Below are 22,245 nucleotides of genomic sequence, written 5' to 3'. Positions count from 1 at the left end.
ACTTAAGACTCACCATTATTACTGCCATTATAACTAATATAGAGACTCGTCTGTTGTGCAGGAAGGAACACACAGTGAGAAGGGCGATACAGTAGGAAAATTATATAAGGAGAATATCAGGGGGGAAAAAAAGGAAGGGAGTGCAGTGAGGAGCTGATGAAAACAACAACAAGTTCAGAAATAAAAACAACCCGATTTTCACCTGGTGTCACGCTGTCTCCTGTTGAACAAAGGAACACAGTCGCGTGGGCGCCGACACCACCCAGGACATCCAGCTGTTCGGGATCGGCATCCAGCCGGAGCACTGCAGCCTGGAGCTGTGTCCGGACGGCGATGTCACCCTCACGCCCGTAGACAACGCCAGGTGAGTTGAGTTCTCCTAACGGCAACACACACTCCTTCAGCCACCCTTTTTGCAGGCATTCCTGCATAACTTCCGGGTTTGGTGATGATGTCACACGCATACCCTCTATCCCCCCCCCACCTCCACCCACTCAAAAACCACAAATATATACAGTATATAAGATACATGTAGTAGCAAAGGAATGAATGAACGCATCCTGTTTTTCCAACAGAACCTGTGTGAACGGAACCATGATTGACTCCCTGGTCCACCTATGGCACGGTGACCGGATCCTGTGGGGGAACAACCACTTCTTTAGGTAAGACTGGGGACTAGAGAGGTGCTCCGATCCATCGGCCACCCATCGGTGATCGGCCGATATTCACTCCAAATGACTCAATCAGAGTGATCTGCAATTTACCCGATCTGTAGAAACCATTCTTGTATACCATTTAAGTGGTATAAAGGTCAATCAGGTATATAGTATAATATCGTTTGTGACAGACCTAAACATTCTCCCCTTCCTCCCCACACACACATGTGGAACATCGGTTTTGACGTCATCATTTTGGAAATATTCAAATGTTCCCCTTACACACAGGATCGGTATCGGCTGATTGTGAAAAAAAAAAATATATATATATATATATATATATATAAAGTTTAGCAATTAATGGTCCCGATTTTTTGAGTTTTGAATAGCCAAAGTATAAAATAATGCTGTGTTCAACGCGAGCAACGACCTGTGAGAGAAAAGGATGATGGGACCGGCGCGGTGTTGTGTTTTTGCCACCAGGATCAACCTGCCGCAGCGCAAGCGGCGGGACCGTTTGAAGGAGCTGGAGAGAGCGTCTCCCAGGGAGAGCTTCGTGGACGTGGACGTGGAGACGGCCAGCGAGGCGTCGTCGGAGCAGGACTACAGCTACGAGTTCGCCCAGATGGAGGTCATCATGAAGACCCTGGGGAACAACGGTACGACTCGGGCTCAGTGGACGAAAGTAGAGCTAGCTCTAGTACTGTACTTATTATTAACCACTTTAACCCATTTAGGCCTGAGATCAGATTCTAAAAATGTCTTCTACATCCTGACAGTTTTCTGAAATAGCTATGTTTCTATGTCAGTCGTTCTTCGATTTTTCAAAAATAGCAGACCTACAAGGGTCTTTTCGGGTTATTGTGGGAAAAGCTGTACTTTGCAAAATGTACTTTTACTTTGGTACTGCAAGTATTTTGATGCCACTCTCTTTTGAATACCGACCTTTTACCTTGGATTTGGGGCTGTGCAAGCTGTGTTTGTACTCAGACATCCTCTTCATACTTTCAACAGGAAGACATGGCATGATTTGATTAATGGATAACGGCAATTTGGAAATGCTCGACAGCTAGTAAGACATTCTGGGTTTGAACCCTACTTGTGTTTGTTGCATGTAAAATCACACCCGTGTGAACTGAGCGGTGCAACTATACTTTTTTGCGATAGTTACTGTACTCTGTACTGTACTGTACGGTACAGTTTTATTGTTAGTGCAACGGTACTATTCATACCCCCAAACAGACATATACACACAAAATAAAACAAAAAACATGTGGGCCATTAGTTGTGTGCCTTTGACGAGAAGGTTGCCGGTTCAATCCTACGCAACGGGAACAATCAGGGCAGGGAAATTGAATAAATATCACTCTGACGTGTCATTTAGCAAGGCACAGCGACAGTGGCTTGAGTGGATAGAGTGGCCGGTATAACAGCCGGATGGGAACCGAGGTACCCAGTTCGATCCCGGGCTCCCCAGTGTTGAAGTGTCCTTGAACAAGAAGCTTAGCCCCTAATTGCTCCCGATGTGCAGGTTGGTGCCTTGCATGGTTTCCGCCGCCATCGGTGTGTGAATGGGTGAATGTAATTCACAATCTATGCAAAGCGCTATATAAATGCACCATTTACCACTTAAAGGACCACTTCACCACTTTTCAACCTATCTTCATATAATAGGTCCTCACTAATAATCATGATAAAATGGAACGATTTCTTTCTACTCAGTCTGTGTCTCATAGGAGGGCTGTGGGCACTTTAGAAACCGTCTTCCAGTGACATCATCATTAGGCAGATTATTTTTTAAACAATATTTTTTTACAAAAATATTTAGATTTTCATTATCGTGAGAACGATGGCTTCCATTTTCGCATTGCAACTTTTCAGGACTAGAAAGCCTGCAGTTTTTATTAGCTTGTATTCCCCATCGATGATGTCACTGGAAGACGGTTTCTGAACTGCCCACAGCCCTCCTATGAGACACAGACCGAGTAGAAAAAAATTGCGCCATTTTTTCAAGATTATTAGTGAGGACCTATTATATGAAGATAGGTTGAAAAGTGGTGAAGTGGTCCTTTAACCCTCAAACTGCTCCAGTGGCCAATAGTATAAAACTGTTCTAGGTGACCTGAGTTTTTAACTTCGCCAAGCCATGACAACATATAGTTTTCTTTCTTTTAAAGGGAAGGAACTTAAATGTTTTGAGCACCTGTTTCAGTTTCTGATAATGACGGACCCACGCAGACTGCTTCCTGGTCTCATAATTCGACATAGTATAAGACTGCCGTTGTCCTGGGCATCTCCCAGGTGTGAATGAACGTGTTTAGCTGTGTGTTTAGCAGTGTTGTGTTATCTGAACCTACCCTGTATAAATAAATACAGTTTAAAACAAAAAGGAAATGTAAGGTAGTGTCTTTCCATGTCATGGAATGTCATTAAACTGTGTGCCTCAACTCTCTTGCCACCTAATGCCAGAAATAGCCAGTCTCAATGAAGCATAACTGAAGCATTACTAGGAGCAGCTCCGGAGCCGTTGAGATGTCTTGCAGCTCTGCAGGTGCTGTAGGTGTGTAGCAGCATTAGTCTCGGTTACGCACCACCTATTCACAGTCAGGATAATTACAGCCAGGAGCACTGTCAGGTGTTTTGCGGCATTTTGCACCCTCTGATTTGGTTTCTAAAATGAGTGGTCTGTGTGTGTGTGTGTGTGTGTGTGTGTATGATGACATAGACATAGTAGTCTGAAGTGAATGTGCTGTGGTCTTTGTGATTTACTGAAGCAGGTAGTGGAGGAGTTAAGCACCGCATTAAAATGAGGTTAAAAGTGTCGTAACTCCTCCACTAGTATACGGACGGTGCTGCCGGTGATGGTCAGACAGTGTATGGGCCAGAACATTGTGCACAGCAACGTGTCCAGTGTTTGTGAAGCGTTGCTTTATTGTTGCCGTTCACTGTGTTGATTTAGTAGTTGTTTATTCACACATACCGGAGACCCGATATGACTCATAGGGTTGGTTATTCATGCACATGGTAGTTTTGATAAGATACTGTAAGTGTTGAATTAACACTGAGGCTGTGGACTCATGTCAACACTACAGCATAGTGTTTATTATTATGTAACAGTGTGGGATATTACTGTGAGTGCGTGCGTGCGTGCGTGCGTGCTGTAATCACCTTTTCTTGGTTTGTTTTGTCACAGTAATGTGAGTCAGGTGTCAGGCTGCTGTGCTATTTATTAATTTTGTTATAAGTTTTGACCACTATACATTTTTGGGCTTGTCATTATAGGAAAAACATTTTCAAAAGTAGCAAATCAGTAATTCCATCACCACCAGACAACCATTGTATACGACAGATTGGAATGCTCAAGGTCACAGCGCCATGCTTGTATGTGTATGTATGTACTAGAAGGTAGCATGTGTCGAGATGCCTGTACGTACTAGTACGTAGCATGTGTCGTGGGTGCAATATAAAAGACTACATTTGAAGAAACTACTTGAATTGTCCAACGTGTGGTGAAAAAATCACACCTGTGTGAACCGAGTGGTGCAATTCCCCTCTCTCTCTCTCTCTCTCTCTCTCTCTCTCTCTCTCTCTCTCGTGCGGATGTGTGTGAGTGGGGAGCGTGGTGCGGAGGTTACGGAGTGAGTGTTTGTTCTATCTATACTCTGTCTTTTGCTCTTTCTATCTCGCTAGTATTGTTTTTTGCGGTTATGCACTGGTCTAGTGTTTAAACTGCTGTTGGTGGTTTTGTGTTTTGCTGCGCGCTGACGGCTGTCGGCGTCGCTATGGCTTTCACAACTCTCACACGGAAGCACGGCTTTAAGATCTCGCCAGCCTTCCCGTGTTCTGTAGAGGACTGTAGTTTAGCGGTCGCGAAAGTAGTCGGACCCGCTAGCGTTAAATCTGCTGCCAGGATGAACGGTGGCGTTGTAATTTTTGTCGATGAGATGAATAAAGCAAACGCTGTAATTGAGAGTGGCGTTGTAGTTAAGGGCACGCCTGTGAAGGCAACGCCACTCGCAATGCCAGCGAGTAAAGTGTTTCTGTCAAACGTCCCCCCTTTCATTGACGATGAGCTGATAGCGAGAGAGTTGACCAAGTTTGGGAAGGTGGCGTCGCCAATTAAAAAGCTCCCATCAGGATGTAAATCACCTGAGTTGCGACATGTTGTTTCTCACAGGAGAATGCTGTTCATGATTTTGAGAAACAGTAGTAAAGAGCTGTTTACAGGCTTTAAGATCAAAGTGGACAATTTTGAATACACTCTCTTTGCTACAACCGAGAACATGAAGTGTTTTGGCTGTGGGGTGGAGGGGCACTTGATAAGGTCCTGTCCAGAGAGGGTTGTTGACCCTGGCGAGGGGACAAGCAATGCTACCAGGGGGGGGTGGGGGAGAAACCCCTGGGGGAAAAGTGTTGAAAAGGAGATGGGAAATGTTAATGGGGGTGGTACTGTGGGTGAAGATGAAGGAGGAAATGTTGAACCCAAGGTGTTGGCAGAGAATGTCAGTAAGGAGGGGGGGGGGGGGGGGGGGGGGCACTGAGCAAACAGGTGGAGATGAAGGGGGAGAAGAAACTGATCAGCAGGAAAACAGTGGAGGTGAAGGAGAAGTGGTTAATGCTGAACCTGTGGCTGACACGAGCTCCCAAGAGGACAGTAGTCCTCCTGTCAGTCAAGTGGAGGAGGGAGGGGTTACAGTAGCTGACATGGAGATGGGGGCTGAGGAGTAGGAAGGGGTAAAGGTGGTGGGGCAGAAAAGAAAGGCAAAAGGGTCAAATGGGACAAAAGCAAAAAAAGTGACCGAGGAGAAAGGAGAACTCAATTCAGAATCAGAAGATAGTACTGGTGGTTGGGAGAGTGATGATGAAACATGTAAAAAAAAGAAAAATTTCTATGGGGTGTCAGAAATGAAACGTTTTTTGCTGAAAACAAAAAACCAGAGAATGATCCGAATTGAAAAGCACTTCCCTGATATCAAGAGTTTTGTGACGGCTGCCAGGCAAAACATGAAGTTAACAGAAGGAGTATGCTTTACTAAGCAAGAGATTTTCAGAGTGAAGAAATTGGTGCAGAGGGTTGATGCAGATTTGTTAATTGATACGTGGACAGTGTGATGGTGGTGGTGCCGCTGGGTTCCGTCTGTGCGCTGGGTCCTCTTTTGCACTTGGTTTAGTCTTTAATGGGCATGAAGATTTACTGGACAATGATACAGCCGGCCACTTATGAGCTTGGTTGGCTTTGGTTGACTGGACGATGGTGGAGCGGCTGGAGCCTGCTACGTGTAGGCTCTGATTCTCAGACGGGCCGCTGGTTGGAAGGGCCAGGATGGGCCTTCATCACAGTCCAACATCGGGGCTCACTCACAGCCTGTGTGACAGTGGTCATGGTGGAACTGTTGGATATAGCTGGTCAAAGCTTGGTGGATGCAGGAGCAGTAGCTGATCTGCTGGGGCTGATATCATCTTCAAGATGACATCTTGCCGTGTGGGTTGCTTCCCAGAACTGTGCAGCGAAAAACGGTCAGCGAAAAACGGTCTATGAAGGAGACAAATGAAGATGGACTTGTACTGTACTGTTGTGTTGTTTTGTGCCCAGAGACGGACTGGGTGTGGAGGAGGACTCGGTGTACAGAGGGGGTTCAGGGGTGGCAGCAGCATGTCACTGGATGAACCCTCTGCATTAATGTAGGGAAAATGGTGTTGAATGATTAATGAGGCTATCTGTTCAGTTGATGTTATTTTATGCTTTGGTAAAATGCCCTTGGTTAACGACATGGATGTTTTTGATTGAAAACAAGCGGTTGTTGCTTTTTTTAGTTTGTAAATAAAAGGTTTTATAAAAGTCTCTCTCTCAGCACTACCCCTCTCTCTCTCTCTCTCTCTCTCTCTCTCTCTCAGCACTACCCCTCTCTCTGTTTCTGGCACCCCCTACTGGTATTAATAAATGCATGCACGCAGCATTACCCCGTGTTCCAATTGCATTCTCTCATACTTTGAATGCTCGACGCAGCATTGTGTTGCTACGTGGCACGTGCTAGGCACTACACACACACACGTGCGACTACACACACACACACACGTGCGATACCGCACGCACGCAGCGCACGCAGCATGGCACGCGCATTGTACACACACGCGCGGACATTGCTGGGTATTGCTGGTTTCATGCATGCGCACACCACTCGTGCTCATGATGACTGATATATGATACACACGGACATTCCTGGTTGTAGGAGTGGTTGCACCACTCAAAAACCATATGAGCGGTATAGGTAGAAAGAACTGAATCTTTACACCTAGTAACCAGTGATGTGTTCATACAATTCAATTCAAGTTGAGTTGAAGTTGTAGTTATCACCGAAATCCAGAATGTCTACAGTACAAAAGAGTCCTTTCCCCCACCAGACCCCATGCAGAACGTGGTGCAGGTTCTGGAGAAGCAGTACCTGGAGGAGAAGCGCACGGCGCTGGAGGAGCAGAGGATGATGTACGAGCGAGAGCTGGAGTCCCTCCGCCAGCAGCTGTCGCCTGAGAGGACGCCGTCACAGCAGCACCACCGCAGCAGCAGCGAGCGCCTCACGTTCCCCACGCACACGCCGCCCCACGGCAAGCTGCGGCTGTGGACCGAGGAGAGGTCAGCCATGGACGCACGCATGCACGCATGCACGCACGCACGCACGCACGCACACACACACACACACACTCACGCCCCTTTTCCACCAAAAGACCGTTGGTTCTAGAACTGGTTCCGTTCTAAGATTCTCTGAGCCTTGGTGCTGTCACGGAACCGGCGGCCATTTTTCCGTTCCAGTTTCAAACCAGCTTTTAGGGTTCAACCAATTAATTTTCAGTGGAAACTCCAAACCATGAACCCTAGTAGTCAACAAACAACACAGAAGTAGAGTGCACAGAGATGTAGTGCTTCAAAGGAACTAGGACAACAGGTAAACATCATAATTAGCATCTGCATACAGTACAGTATGTACAGTACAGTATTGTGCATATGTAGCAAAGTAGCCTAGCATCTATCAAAAGGTGACAAGGAGTCCTAGGGGATGAGGTGGTGTCTGAAGAGGCCAGTTTTCGCACTTGCGGTGGAAAATGTGGAGTGTTTATCCAAGTCTGCAGTTAAACCACATAAAGTACATAGAAATGATGAAGGCTTTGACACTCAATGGTCCCTTTTATATTTTGATGATCTGTATGTGTGTGTATGCTCAATCCTTTTGCTGATCAAACTATCTACATTACATCAGTTTCCCAAACTTTTAGCCCGTGACCCAACATTTGATGTCTCCCGGGACCCAAACTACTGAAAATAGCAGATCTACAAGTTCACAATGTGTTGCTTCGCGCCACCTTGTGAACTTGTAGATCGGCTATTTATACTTGAACCTTTCTTTTCTAATTTATGGAATTTCTTCGATTTTTCTTTGATTTCTCCATGAAATTACTGTAAAAATCATTGAATTTTGTTTTTAATCCATGAAATATTTGCTTGCTTGCTTGTGTTCGTGTGCGTGTGTGTGTGCGTGTGTGTTTGTGTGTGCGTGCGTGTGTTCGTGCGTGTGTGCATGCGCGTGTGTGTGTGTGTGTGTCAGGGATGAGCTGTTCCGTCAGAGCCTCTCTTGGCTCAGGGAGCAGGTGGTCAAAGCCAACACCTTGGTGCGAGAGGCCAACTTCCTGGCAGAGGAGATGAACAAACTCACCGACTACCAGGTCACCCTCCAGATCCCCGCCTCCAACCTCAGTGCCAACCGCAAGGTCAGACGTCTGAGCCCAACAGTCCTTATGGTTTACATTAGTGGTTCTCACACCTTTTCACGGCAAGGACCTCCAGTTTGGTATTGCTTAGGCCACGGACTCCATAAGACAGAACTCTACAAGTGGAACCATAAGGACGCCAAAGCGTTCCATTCGTACAATCTCTTGAGTTACAATCCCATAAATCCATTTGGTTCCATCGGTACAGGCCTGTAGGGGTGAAACTGTCAGTCATTCAGTTGAGCTACCTCCTGGAACCCCCTCAATGACCCCTAGGGGGGGGTACCCCGACCCTACTTTGAGAGTCACTGGTTTTGAGCCATATAGTTATTTTACAACCAACCTGATTGCAACCTTAGTATGTTTTGTAGAGGGTACCCCAGTGGCAATCTGTATAAGATTATAGCACATCAATGAGCTTATATAGTCCTTCCCAGCTGGCCCGGGTGCAACTCCAACCCAAGGAACATGGTCATGGGTGCATATATCTTCATGCATGCACGCTTGCATTAGAGAATAGCATTTGTAGTAGTAATGTTTATGTTATTATTCATTTTATTTCATTTTATTTGAAAGCAAAATGTTCTTGCTAGTTCCCAAAACAGCGAGTCGCTCTGTTTTATATCCTATTTTAAGTTGCATTAATGTTCAATTAAGAAAACCAAATTTGAAAGCCTAACAAATTTGATTGTTGTTACTGTGCGACTGTGCAGCGCGGAGCAATCGTTAGCGAGCCAGCCATCCAGGTGAGGAGGAAAGGGAAGGGGACGCAGGTGTGGACCATCGACAAACTGGAGAACAAACTGGTGGACATGAGAGACGACTACAGGGACTGGAAGGAGGGCACCACGGAGGAGACGGTGAGACATGTCCACGTGACGGAGGGAGAGGACAGGGGACGAGTAGAAACATAGGAAGCAGTGAGAGACGACACAGGAGATGATGGAGAGAGAACGGGGGGAGGACAGTAAGAAGAAAGACGGACAGGGGGAGGACAGTAAGAAGAAAGACGGACAGGGGGAGGACAGTAAGAAGAAAGACGGACAGGGGGAGGACAGTAAGAAGAAAGACGGACAAAAGAGAGCAGATTATTTTCCTTTAGTTTATTATGGTCACTTTGACAAGATTAGACAGCAATGCGCAGGGAATAACATAATCAAGAACATAAAAGACTCAAATACAATATAATGCACATAAAATGAAAATCAATCGGATCTATGTGGATGAAGGAGGACAGGGTGAACGGGAAGGACAAGGATTGGAATATGTGGAAATGAGCGAGAAGGAGAGCTTTAGAGTGAGTCGCTGAGATGTCTCACAAGGACAGACTGTCTTCAACAGCATAACACTGATATCAATTGGCAAGATTCTCATACTTCATACTTTTGTGGACAAGGCAGCTCAGAGGGACGAGAGTGAATCATGTAGTATTTTGTTGCAGGTGATGAAAGATGTTTATTGATTTGATCATTTTAGGTTACATTCTTTAAATGACATGATTCATAGTTTTACGGACAAGATGAGGAGGAGGGGACAGAAAGAGAAGAGTGGATAAGAAGACATGACATGATTCTCTAACTTAGTATCTGACATAATGGTGCAGTTTAGGGGTCCAATGTCAAGAATTGATTAACACATTGTTGTACATAATTTCTGAACTATTCATGATAGAAAGATGAGACTCATTGCTTTTGAAGGTTGTCCCAAGCTATTTGACAAATATAGCATTTTAGAGCTGCATCTATGTACAGGTTGCCGACTTGCCGTCTTCTTTTTATATATTATTTACATTTGTCTCCCAGTTTTTCCAGCTCAGCAAAACGAACAACAAGCACGTCGACCCCTTCTACGAGGCGCAGGAAAACCACAACCTAATAGGAGTGGCAAACATATTCCTAGAGTGCCTTTTTCATGACGTCAAACTTCAGTATGCAGTCCCTATCATCAGCCAACAGGGGGAGGTAATAGGAACACACTGACCTAAACTCACTAATTATATTATATATTTAATATATTTAATGAGTCAGATTTTTTCCCCCCTGCATGTCAGGCAGAGATATTGAAATGTTTGTGTGTATCTGTCCACAACTAATCTCGCCTACCGCTAGAGCCTAGGCCTAGGTCAACCTTTAGTCGTTGGGGGGTATTTTTTCACTGCACACACGTGAAATTGGCATTTAACCCATCCTAATTACTAGGAACAGTGGGTAATTATCATTAATACAGTGCCCGTATTAATGACAATTAATTAGGGGTACAATTGTCTTCAACACACTTCAACACAATGGGCAGGCGGGGGAGGGGGCAATCTTCTGTTTACCAAACAGCCGCTCACCCACTTTACATAAGCTACAGCTGCCACTCAACGAGCATCACTATCATATTGCTTGTGCACGCTGCCAGCAGGCAGAGGGAGCTCAATTCCTGAAAAGCTTTTCAAATCGCTCAACAACAACAATGTCATTGTTGTGACGCTGTTTTCCCTACAGGCTATGACTAATGTTGTCTGGCATATGGGATCTACTGTTAGGCAGTCACAACACTCCTGTTCCCATGCCCCACACGCCATAAGGCTCCAGCCTGAAATGCCGTCTTATCAAATTGCTTTGTAGTTGGTAATCTAGACTATCCACGTAAAAAGCTGTGGTAAAAGTACTGCAGGTCGGCCGGTACAATGTCCAGTAGTACTCTGTGACGCTATTCAGTATTTAAGTCCGACGTAATTTTGTAGTGCTACGTTACGTCCGGGTCCAAGTGGCACCAGCTCCCGTCCGCATCCCATTGTAAATAGAATATCTAAACGCGTGAATCTTTTTAAATTGACGTTATTTTTCAGAAAGGAAGCCATAGAGGGTTAAAATGGGTCTTAATGCTTCCAACTCGAGTAGAATTATTAATGTTTTGTACAAGTGTCCATGACAACAAAAATATATGATGTGGAGACAATAAAGACTATTATTATAATTATTATTGAAGGTGGCAACAGTCCATTTGCTCGGTAAAATATTTTGGGGGATATTTACAATGTGTGCAGGCTTGAGTATGTTGAATCTAGTTTGCATTAATGAGGATTTAGTTGACGCAATCAAATAAAATGGCGATAGTATTCCATGTGGGGCAGACGGCCTGTCACAGCCAGATTTTGGAGAGCAGCGCAGCTTTGTTGTTGCGAGGAAAGCGGTAAAATGAGACTTTCGTGGTTGTTTTCGTCTCAGATTTAGTCCGACGGAGCGTCACAGTATAACTCCATGGGGACACAAAAGCGACACAAAAGTAGGACCCGGAAGTATCTCAGGAGGGGGCGCTCACGTCACAGCTAAAATACTGAATGCCGGTAAATAGTACGGGATGAAGGGGACAGCACCTGCCTCCAAAACCCACATACAACCCAACACAGTCACATTTACAACTTGACAAACCTCTGCTAATTAGCTCAACATAAACAACAGTTAGTTTTCTTTAAAAAAATGCTTCTAAATTGTGTTTGAAGTAATGCTGTCACCATTACGATTAACAATTTAATTCCGTTTCTGTTTTTGAACATTATGAATCAAAATTACATTTCTGTTTTACTGTTAGTCTTCGTAAACAAAAGGTGCACAGGGCAAATATGACAAATATTCAACATGGAAACGATTATCACGATTATGCAAAAAGAAAATGATTATCTCAAATAATTAGGCGATTATGTAACAATTGTGACAGGCCTATACCGGCAAGAACTTCAATAAACTTCAATCTACTCGTCACACCAACACTGTTGCTGTGAAGTAGTTATTATGTCCTATTTGGTTGAGTTGATCAAGATAGGCCAGGGGTCTGCAACAGGCGGCTCTAGAGCCGCATGCGGCTCTAGAGCACACCCCTAGTGGCTCCCTGTAGCATTAAAAGTAGCAATAAATTATTTTTCATTTATGGTTTCTGTAGGAGGCCAAACGTGACAAGCATTCTTAATATTTATTCTACACATTTTTACAAAATTGGAAAACTTAACTAAACTAAAATTTGCGTCATAGCATGCGACACACTCAGTGCCGTGCCAGCCAGGTGTCTGTTATAAACAAACCGGTGGGTGTGTGAGGCTGCTGCCTGCTACGCTATGGCTTCTACAGTGAGAGAAATAAAGATAGCCGACGAAAAACAGAGGATTTAACAGTTCGTGGACAGAGGCTTTTGCCTTCACAGCCAATGCAGATTGACTGCCTGTATGTTTAATCTGCAGTGAGAAGCTATCAAACAACAAAAAAAGTAATGTTGAACGACATTTCCAGGGAAAGCATGTTAAATTCTGCTAGTTTCGTTGCAACCCGGGAGATAATAAAGCTTGGCAAGCTGCATTATAATGCGTAATTTTCTTTGCGGCTCCAGATAGATTTTTAATTTATTTTTGGTCGAAAATGGCTCTTTCAACATCTTGGGTTGCAGACCCCTGAGATAGGCTATAGCTATGTCCTATTTTTGAGCAATTGCAAGTTGAAGGCCTGCAAAGCTTTACATAAAATTTGTCAAGCACGGCTGTGAAAGTGCATGTAGATGTGAAACAGTTTTTCCTGCCAGGCCATGCCCGTTGGGAACACACATGGTCACAGACATTGAACTCCACTCGGACACAGCCAGGTGGACACATGCTGAGGCGGAACTCAGGATGGTCTGAGTTCATTTGGGGAAGAAAATGTATTATTGTGACATTTATATTATTTAGAACAGTGGTTCTCAATATGTGGTCCTGGGACCCCCCAGGCCAAGGCTCTGTGAGGAGTTATAGGTCTGTGACTCTGCGAGTGTACAAATGGAACCAATGGACTTAGGGGTTAGTTTGATTTGTGCACTCTCAGAGTTGCATTAACACCAAAGAATTTACGATGGGTCTGAGAGGTAAAAAATGGGGTCCTTGAAATGAGAAAGATTGAGACCCATATTTTTTCCTCTCCATCAACAGGTAGCAGGCAGGCTTCATGTTGAGCTGATGAGGGTTAGCGGAGCAGTGCCTGAGCGTCTGGCGGGCGGTGACGACTCGTCAGAGAACTCCAGCGAGAGCAGCTGTTACGAGGTGATGGACACCAATGGAGAGATCGTCCACATGGCCAAGAGGCTCACCTGCAGGGTAAAGCTAACTTATAGTTTAACCACCCTATACTGCCTACTTCGTTTTATGAGGAATACCGAAAATAGTCAAACTACAAGCTCAAGCTGCAACGTTTGTAGCTTTGTGCTACAAACGTTTTTCAAAGTTTTGGAAGATTTTTGCCTGACGATTTTCAAAAGAATTATAGATTTTGTTTTCTTCACAAAAGCAAACCTACGAAATTGTGGAAATAGCGGATCTAGATCGGTCTTGAAAACAAACATAATAAATTGTGGAAATAGTAGATCTACAAGCAGACAACATGTCACTCTGTGGCACGTTGTGAGCTTGTAGATCGGTCTTGAGCAGAAGAAAACTCTGGTTGATGCAGTAGACTATCTCTTCCACAATCTTCGAATGCTACAGAGAGTCTGTAGCATTCGAGCATGGTAAAAGTTGAGAACAGTAAGCTCTTCAGACTGGAAGGGTGTTCGAGTCCGACCAATAACAACACAGTGTTCACAAAAAATATTATTTTAAAATATCTTCAAAAAAGCTTTTTGAATTTCCATTTCTGCTAAGCAGCTGACTAGATAGGCTTCCACTAATTTGGTTTCCAGTATTTACGCCACTGCAAAGCGCAAAACGAAAGTGGGGAACTGACTGACATCCTCTTTATGCTCTACTAATTTTTGGCGTTTCCAAAGTACAGACCATTAGGCAGAATCAGAATCATCGTTATTGTCACATTTTTACAAGTAAAAAAGTGGGTTAAATTAGTTTTTGTGCATAGTTCCCATTGTGTTATTTTTCCAAGAAAACAAAGAAAGGGAAGAAGAGAGGGGGGGTTAGGAATGTGAAGCTCGTACCACACACACACGCACGCACACGCACGCACACACACACACACACACACACACACACACACACACACACACACACACACACACACACACACACACACACACACACACACACACACACACACACCATAGGGTCTGGTCTCTCTTAGCTCATTTACAAACGGCTCAGCCGTATGGTAATTCGTTCCACGATTGCGCTGTTTATGTCCATGTGTCCATGTGCTTGTCTGTCATAACTCCTTATGCTTCAGACGGTGGAGATTAGAAATGAAACGCAAAAAAATACTAGAAAGGGGAAAAAACAACACAATGTTGTGGAGCTCACACAAACGCTGCTGCCTCCCTACATTAGCCTGCTGCTTGAAAGACTAGGCAGAAGGTAATGCACACCATAACCTGTAGCAAGACATTACTAGTAAGAGAAGAAAAGAAGGTTGTGAGGTTCATTATTATTATTATTTGCTTTTCCTCTGCAGTGAAGTTGCTCGCGTGAATGTTCAGCACATGGTTGCACTTGAGCTCGAGCTGACTGGTCAGCTGCTATATGCTGATATAATCCGTGAAGTGGAAAAAGTACTCAGTTGTTTAACTTGAGCAAACGTATCAATAATGCAATGTAGAACTACTCTGTTCCAAGGAAAGCACAGTACTTAAGTACATGTACTCAATCATCTCCCTCTACTGTCCTTTTGTCATCTCCTCAGCTTACCCAGGGCAAATAAAGGCTGTGTATATTATAATGTGCATTATATAGCAACTCCAGCTATTGTACTTTTCTCCAGATACGAGCTTCAGCTAAAAGCCTAAAAGTCTCTTGTTTCATGCTGTGTTTCCTCTTCTCTGTGCCGCAGGTGCGGATTCGGGAGGCCACAGGGCTGCCTTTGAACCTGTCCAACTTTGTGTTCTGCCAGTACACCTTCTGGGAGTACGCGGAGCCCACCGTGGCACCTCCCATGGTCAGCCCTGACACGCCCTCCCCTCGCTCGCCGGACGCACAGTTCACTGTCCGCTTTGACAACTGCAAGGTATACTATCCACTGTGCCAACAGCACCCTCTGCTGTCTGGGGGAAGAGGAGCTTGTCAGTCATTTTATTTGATTGACTGGATTGATTACTTTAATTGCATGATTAAATGCTTTTTTTAGGTGGATGTAGTGCTCGTCTTGCGTTGCCAGACTGTTGCCTCTCGCAATTTCCAAATGCGTCCATCATACAGTCTGGAGAGCTCTGATCATGAGTAAAATATAAAGCAGAAATTAAGCCTTCTCCGCACTTCCGTTTCGTCTTTACAGTCGCGCAAATGTATCCTATTATAAATAGAACTCCTCTAAGCATATATAGCTTTCTGCTTGCTGAAGAAATGGAAATAAAAAAAATATGCTGTGTAGTTCCAGACTCTGTATAGCATTCAGAGATTGTGGAATATTTGTCTGCCTATGCAAGACTAATGATGTAGTGCAGTCTTCCTAATGGCTCGGTCAGTTAGTGTGTGAATTGGCTCGGACCTTCAGTAGCATTATATATATATTTCTAAACATATGTTGATTAATTTTCTTATACGACATAGTATTCTCACAACAATTATTCACATATTGTGATTTGTTTGACTCCAGCTGGTGAACTAATTTGCAACGTGATTCTCTCTGCAGGACTACATGGTGCACGTGACAGATGAGTTTCTGGAGTTCATATCGGACGGTGCCTTGGCCATAGAAGTGTGGGGTCATCGATGTGCCGGGAACGGACGGTCCCCCTGGGAGCTGGACGCACTGCAGGCCAAGACACGCACGCTCCATGACAGGTGTGTGCTTATCACCTTATCAGCCTTAAGTGGTGAAAGTAAAAATGAACAAGTAAAAGTATCAATGCTGCTATGTAGAAATACTCTGTTACAAGTCAAAGTCCTTAATTAAAAATTTACTTGAGTAAAAAGTATGCAGAATGTCCCATTTCACAAGTTTTCAAATGTTTTGAAAATAGCAGATCTAGAAGCTCTCCCTGCTATTTTCAACTGGCCATAATGTATAGGGCTGAAGTGGTTTATGTATGTTTTGTAATAATAATCCAAATCTAAGTAACGAGTAACTACAATTTTCAAATAATTGTAGTGGAGTAAAAAGTACAATATTTGCCTCTGCGATGTAGTGGAGTATTGAAAATTGAAAATACCTCAAAATTTTACTTAAGTACAGTACTTGAGTAAATGTACTTAGTTACTTTACACCACTGAATCTTACACTGTATAAATGTATATGGACACACACACACACACACACACACACACACACACACACACACACACACACACACTCAGTTCACTTGACAGCAGGAAGTCAAGTCATCTTCGGGAGGCATACTATGATCCGACGGACCATTGCTTCGAAGGAGCATTGCTCCGAGGTGCGCTGGGGGTCAGGAGAGGGTTGGGGTCTTCAACACACGTGGCTGTGGTGTGTTGCAGGTGGTGCGAGGTGTCTCGGAGAATCGAGATGTGGGTGTCCATTCAGGAGCTGAACGAACAGGGGGAGTACTCGGACGTTGAAATGCATCCTGGGAAGGACCTCAGCACAGGTGGAGTCTTCCAGCTGCGACAGGTAAGAGAGAAGGCCATGTAGATGATGATGATGATGATGATGATAATTGATAATTAGGCTGGAGCTTATAGTGGGTACATACTGTAGGCTGTCTGGTAATCAGCAAATCACTGCTTTACACCCCCGGTCCACCACGTTTATGTGTTGAAGTGTCCCTTAACCATTTGAGTTAATGATAAGTTAAAGGTTAACTAAAACAAACAGTTGAGAGTCACATTCATGAAGCATAAATGAACGATACTGTGAGTTAGAGCCGTGCTTTTACAAAGTGGGGTCTGAGGATCCCCAGCAATGAACATGGGAAGGCCTTGAAGGGCATGTCTTGAAATATTTTGAATATTTTTGAAAACCTTAAACGACACAAATCGTCGTACGGGGATCCCCGGCACATCATCTTTTCAGATGGAGATCTCATCTGAGGGCCAAAAGTCAAGAGGATAATGTTAACGAGTGAGCGTGTGTGTGTGCTGCAGGGTCACTCGCGGAGGCTGGAGGTGTGTGTGAAACCGGTCCAACACTCGGGCACGTTGCCTCTGCTGGTGGAGGCCATGTTGTCTGTGTCTATTGGCTGTGTGTCTGCCCGCTCCACCAAGCTCCAGAGACCCCTGGACAGCTACCAGGTCAGTGGAACGCTGCACGCACACACACACATGCAATAGAGAGATGTGCCTTATACACACACACACACACACAACACAATCACGCAGACAACATCGTGCACGTACACACTCACACGCAGGCTGGTGCCTGTGCGTGTGAGCCTATGTTCATATAGTGTGTGTTGCCATCATGCATGGCATGAGTATGTATTTGCTGTCGGGCAGAAACCTCTTATCTCCATATTTTATTCTGTCTGTCGTGTTGTATTCTGTTCGTAAATTAACGCCCTATATTTGATCATACAGCCCTAACCACACCAATGGGTCGAGACGCAACAAAACGGTTTTAGCGTCTGTCCCAGCGGTGTGTCATGTCCTGTTGCACGTCGGCGAATGGTGGCGCATGTCGACACAAGTGATTCGATTGGTTCAATTCGATGGTTGCTTGCAACTACATGCGTCTATACATGCATCTACATGCATATTCTCGCAACCGTTTGGTTGCGACCCATTGGTGTGTTTTGGGCCGGTATACTACAGCCAAGCGTCACACAAAAGCATCAAACGAGACGCGTTTTGAGCTTGTCAATCTGCTGCTTTTGGTATTTTTTGCATTTGAATCCTGAAATGTAACTGTTTTGGACATACTGTATGAGTTTTCCACCCGACAGAGACGACAATTATGTAAAAGAAAAAAAAAAAGGATGGGTCTGACTCTAATGTCATGAGTACATCATGAGGTTGGCGGGTTGTAAATCTAATGGAAGGTGAGAAATGTATGGAATCATATTAGGACTCCATTACCGTCGCTCTCTAGATTGGATGGCGGAACTGCTCACATGCATCTAGAGTGCATTTGTATTGATGGATTCTAGATAACAGTTGTGTAGCACCAAGTACTCAGCTTCCTTATGGTGGACTGGTCAAGTCATAGATTGGAGTTACTAGTAGGGGTGAAATCATTCGAGATTTTGTTTTTATCAATTGATTGACAGAATATTAATTCGATGAGGTTTTATGTAATCATATATTGGTTTAGTTATATATCATATGTAAAAGGTAAAACCTCCCAAATGTAAAACCATCTTTGTCCATATTTTAAAATGAAAACAAATGACTGCTGGATAAACATTTCAATTACTTTTGGGATTTAGTTAATTTCTGAATAGTGTGATTTTGTACTCATTTTGAGTCATTTATGAATTAGGCTTGTACATTAATTTAATAATAGAACAATATCTACAGATTGAGATCTTTATGTAAAGTCCAACTAGATTTTGCACCTTTGGAATTTAAATCGGTCACATTGTGGAGTTTACCAGTTGAGTTTACTACTCAACCTGGCGTACCTACAGTATTTTGGACATATATAAACTACAAGCCCCCAACGCGTTGTGTGGCGACGCATTGTGAGCTTGTAGATCTGCTATTGTTGACTAAGCTTACCCCCAGAACAGGTACGGCAGGGTTGAAGTGGTCTTACCAGTGACTGTAGGACTGTACTAGGTGTAGGACTGTACTAGGTGTAGGACTGTACTAGGTGTGCTGTCATGGTATGTGGTATACATTCAATCTGCTCCTTGTTGATTGACTGAGTGTGTTCTGTCCTCGCAGAGAGAGGAGGAGGACGCTATGGATAGTTATCAGGTACATGCTCTGCTCACCACTGCCGCCACTGCCCCCTATAGGTCACACCGAGGCATGACCGCAAACCAAACGCTGGCAGTGTGTTTGCAGACAAGGAGGGTGTGTGTGTGGGGGGGGGGGGACCGAGGACAATCCGGGGCGGGAGGCAAAGAGGGTGGTGCCTCTCGATCAACTAAAGGAGTGCTTTTTACTAAACACTAGCTTCCCACACGTGGATGATTTCTGATAACTGTAATTATCAACCCTCAAACGGACCAGTCTTTGGTGGCAACGTACACACTGTTAACTCCGCAACGCACACACTGCTGTGCCCACCCATGTCTCAGTTCCCAGCCAGGACGGCTGCCTGCTATTGGGCGCTGGGCTTTCTCCCCCCCTCCCTTCCCTCACATTATTGCACATTAACTCACTACTGTCTGCTTGCTGCTGCTGAAGACCAACAACTCTTGCATGGCAGCATTACTTACACTTCTTTGCATGGTGGAGGTCAGTTGGCAGCAGTGGTGGACAGTAACTACTAAGTACTGTACACAAGTACGTCTTGTGAGTATCTGTACATTACCTGTATTTCTACCAGCTGCTGTATGAAGCACAGCTGAGCTGGTTTTTCTGATACTTTTACTTACTTTTTGCTTTTGTTTTTTAACTTCACTACATTTCTAGGAAGGGAAAAGGTGCATTGTGAATTAACGCCCTAATTTAAATGGTGAAATTAGGCGATCTGTACACTCAACAAAACGCATTGTAAGCTTGTAGATCGGCTATTTTCAATATTGATATTTCTGGAAAGAAAAGTCTATTCTTTGGGAAAACGTCAAAATTTCAGCAAAGCAATCCATTGATGTTAAAAACAAATTGTAATTTGTATCACAAAGTAATAGCAGTATTTGACAGAGCAACTTTCACTTTTAGTTGTGTAATATTTGACCGGGAGTACTCAGGTTAAGTAAATTGTCCACCACTGGTTTGCACCATGTTGTTTTTGTTTTTGAGGGGTTTGATTGGCTTTGGGACCTAATATGACAGTTGATCTACAGTAGGTCTGTTCTTTGTGGGGGTTCTGCCTCTGACAGATTCCTGGCATGCAAACAGGTAGGATCCTACTGTAGGTGGCTGTTCCTGTGTGTGAGAGTGTGCTTGTGTGGCTCACGGAAGCATGCATGCATGCATGCGTGCACGTGTGAACGTCTGTGTGGATTTGAACTGGGGTTGGGGACATGTGTGTGTGTGTGTGTGGTCGGGTTGGCAGGAGGTGTTTGCTGCTAATCCCGCCATAATCTTTATTTTAGAGTAATAATAAAGACTGTGAGGATTTGATTCAAACGTTTGTGTTGTGGGAATTTTTTCTTCAGAATGAGATTTGACTTGGTTATAAACAGTACAGTATCTTCCTCTGTCGCAGGAAACTCAATGAAACTCCCTGAGACACATAAACTAAACTTAAGCCATTAAAACCGTGAAAGCATCTGTGTCATTTTAGATTTTAGACATCATTCGATACTTTGGCTATTAAAAAATAGCAGATATACACTACAAGCGCATACTGTACAAGTGTACATTCGTGCCGCATTATGCGCTTCTAGATCTTTGGATATACCGGTAAATTCTTTCAAAGTGAACATTTTTAACTCAAATCTTTGGGGGTCCTTGATGTAGGAGCACCACTGATATTATTAGCAACACATGTTTTTTTTTCTCCAGAAAACTGTTAGGATTTACTAGACAGACATCTTAAGCTTAAGCCTAAGCGTGTTGCTGATGTTGTCCTGACTCTGTCCTCTCTTTGGCACCAGGAGGAGGACCTGAACTGTGTGCGTGAGCGCTGGTCAGAGGCGCTCATCAAACGGAGGGAATACCTGGACGAGCAGATCAAGAAGATCATCAACAAACAAGGTGAGTTGTCCTGGATCACCTCTGCCTGGAAGGATCTGCAGGGCTATTGTTCTAGGTCGGAGGCCACTGTTTCACAAACAGTGGGTCAGGGAGCCATTTGTGGATAGCGGGCACATTTCCATGGGTCTGGAGTGAATATCCCTCAATTTTTTGTTTATTTGATATCCACAACAGTTCCACAAAAACAATCAAAAAGGAAATCCAAAATTTCAGTTGAAAACAACCATTTTTCAAAAGGAATTTCATGAATTAAATAATAAATAATAAAATAAATTACATCTGCAAGCTCGCAATTGCGAACTTGTAAAATCTGCTATTTTCACTAGTTTAGTTTATAAGTGTCACAGTCACATTCCTCCATGGTGTGAGCTTGCTCAGTGCTCTCTGGTTTGTAGGTAAACAGCTATGGACCTGAGTCAGTGCTTAGAGGACAGTTTTGTGCGTGCGTGTGTGCGTGCATGTGCGGTGGGTAAGATGCTGTCCTTTGTGTGTGTGTGTCTCCAGAGAAGTCAGAGGAGGATGTGGAAAGAGAGGCTCGGCTGGTGGAGCAGTGGGTGGGCCTAACAGAGGAGAGAAACGCTGTGCTCGTCCCTGCACCTGGCAGTGGCATCCCCGGAGCACCTGCACACTGGTACGCACGCAGAACACAGAACACAGAACACTTCAGTCACTGTTGTCGGGAGTGCTCTGCTGTGTTCATCTTAACCGCACGCAAGTAAATCTACTAACCCTAAACCTAACCTCAGTCTTTTACCTCATATCAGTTGTAACCGGCAGAACGTATGGGTTGTAACCAGTAGAACGTATCAGTTGTAACCGGCAGAACGTATGGGTTGTAACCAGGGGGGCAGTCAGCCAGATATTTCGTGAAGCCTCATTTGAAATCGGTAGTTCATATAATGGCCTGTTGTGGCGCTGGACTGGACCCAAAAAGCCCCATAGCTCCATAGAGGCCCATGTATTTTGGCCCAACTTCACCTAGACTGTATTACCTTAATAAACATGGTCATGAATACTTTCTTCTTCCAGTCACTAGTTTAAAGTCTCATTTCTAATGTCATAATATTCTTTTTGGAAAATTATGGTCCCATTAATTAAAAAAAATGACCATAAAGTCGCGTATGTTCTGAGGGGCGTGGCTACCGTTACAGTCTATGATCGGGATTC

General features: G+C 44.2%; 1 protein-coding gene across 5 annotated transcripts in view; it reads left to right on the top strand.

Moving 5' to 3' along the window:
- Positions 1–22,245, top strand: part of kif13a (kinesin family member 13A) — a 96,464-nt gene that overhangs the window by 49,769 nt on the left and 24,450 nt on the right. For 4 of the 5 annotated variants that reach the window (XM_083760429.1, XM_083760428.1, XM_083760426.1 and 1 more), the window contains exons 14-28: positions 234–364; positions 576–662; positions 1,140–1,315; positions 7,059–7,287; positions 8,255–8,417; positions 9,131–9,277; positions 10,220–10,378; positions 13,357–13,521; positions 15,197–15,370; positions 15,995–16,146; positions 16,807–16,939; positions 17,413–17,559; positions 19,153–19,185; positions 20,979–21,078; positions 21,583–21,709. In XM_083760429.1, coding sequence (XP_083616555.1) covers positions 234–364; positions 576–662; positions 1,140–1,315; positions 7,059–7,287; positions 8,255–8,417; positions 9,131–9,277; positions 10,220–10,378; positions 13,357–13,521; positions 15,197–15,370; positions 15,995–16,146; positions 16,807–16,939; positions 17,413–17,559; positions 19,153–19,185; positions 20,979–21,078; positions 21,583–21,709 — 2,123 coding nt within the window. The remainder of the gene's footprint in view (positions 1–233; positions 365–575; positions 663–1,139; positions 1,316–7,058; positions 7,288–8,254; positions 8,418–9,130; positions 9,278–10,219; positions 10,379–13,356; positions 13,522–15,196; positions 15,371–15,994; positions 16,147–16,806; positions 16,940–17,412; positions 17,560–19,152; positions 19,186–20,978; positions 21,079–21,582; positions 21,710–22,245) is intronic. The other variant, XM_083760427.1, reaches the window with a different exon arrangement.

This window comes from Protomyctophum parallelum (assembly GCF_964188405.1).
Source record: "Protomyctophum parallelum genome assembly, chromosome: 3".
Classification (NCBI taxonomy): Eukaryota; Metazoa; Chordata; class Actinopteri; order Myctophiformes; family Myctophidae; genus Protomyctophum; species Protomyctophum parallelum.
This window is presented reverse-complemented; position numbering and strand designations above follow the sequence as displayed.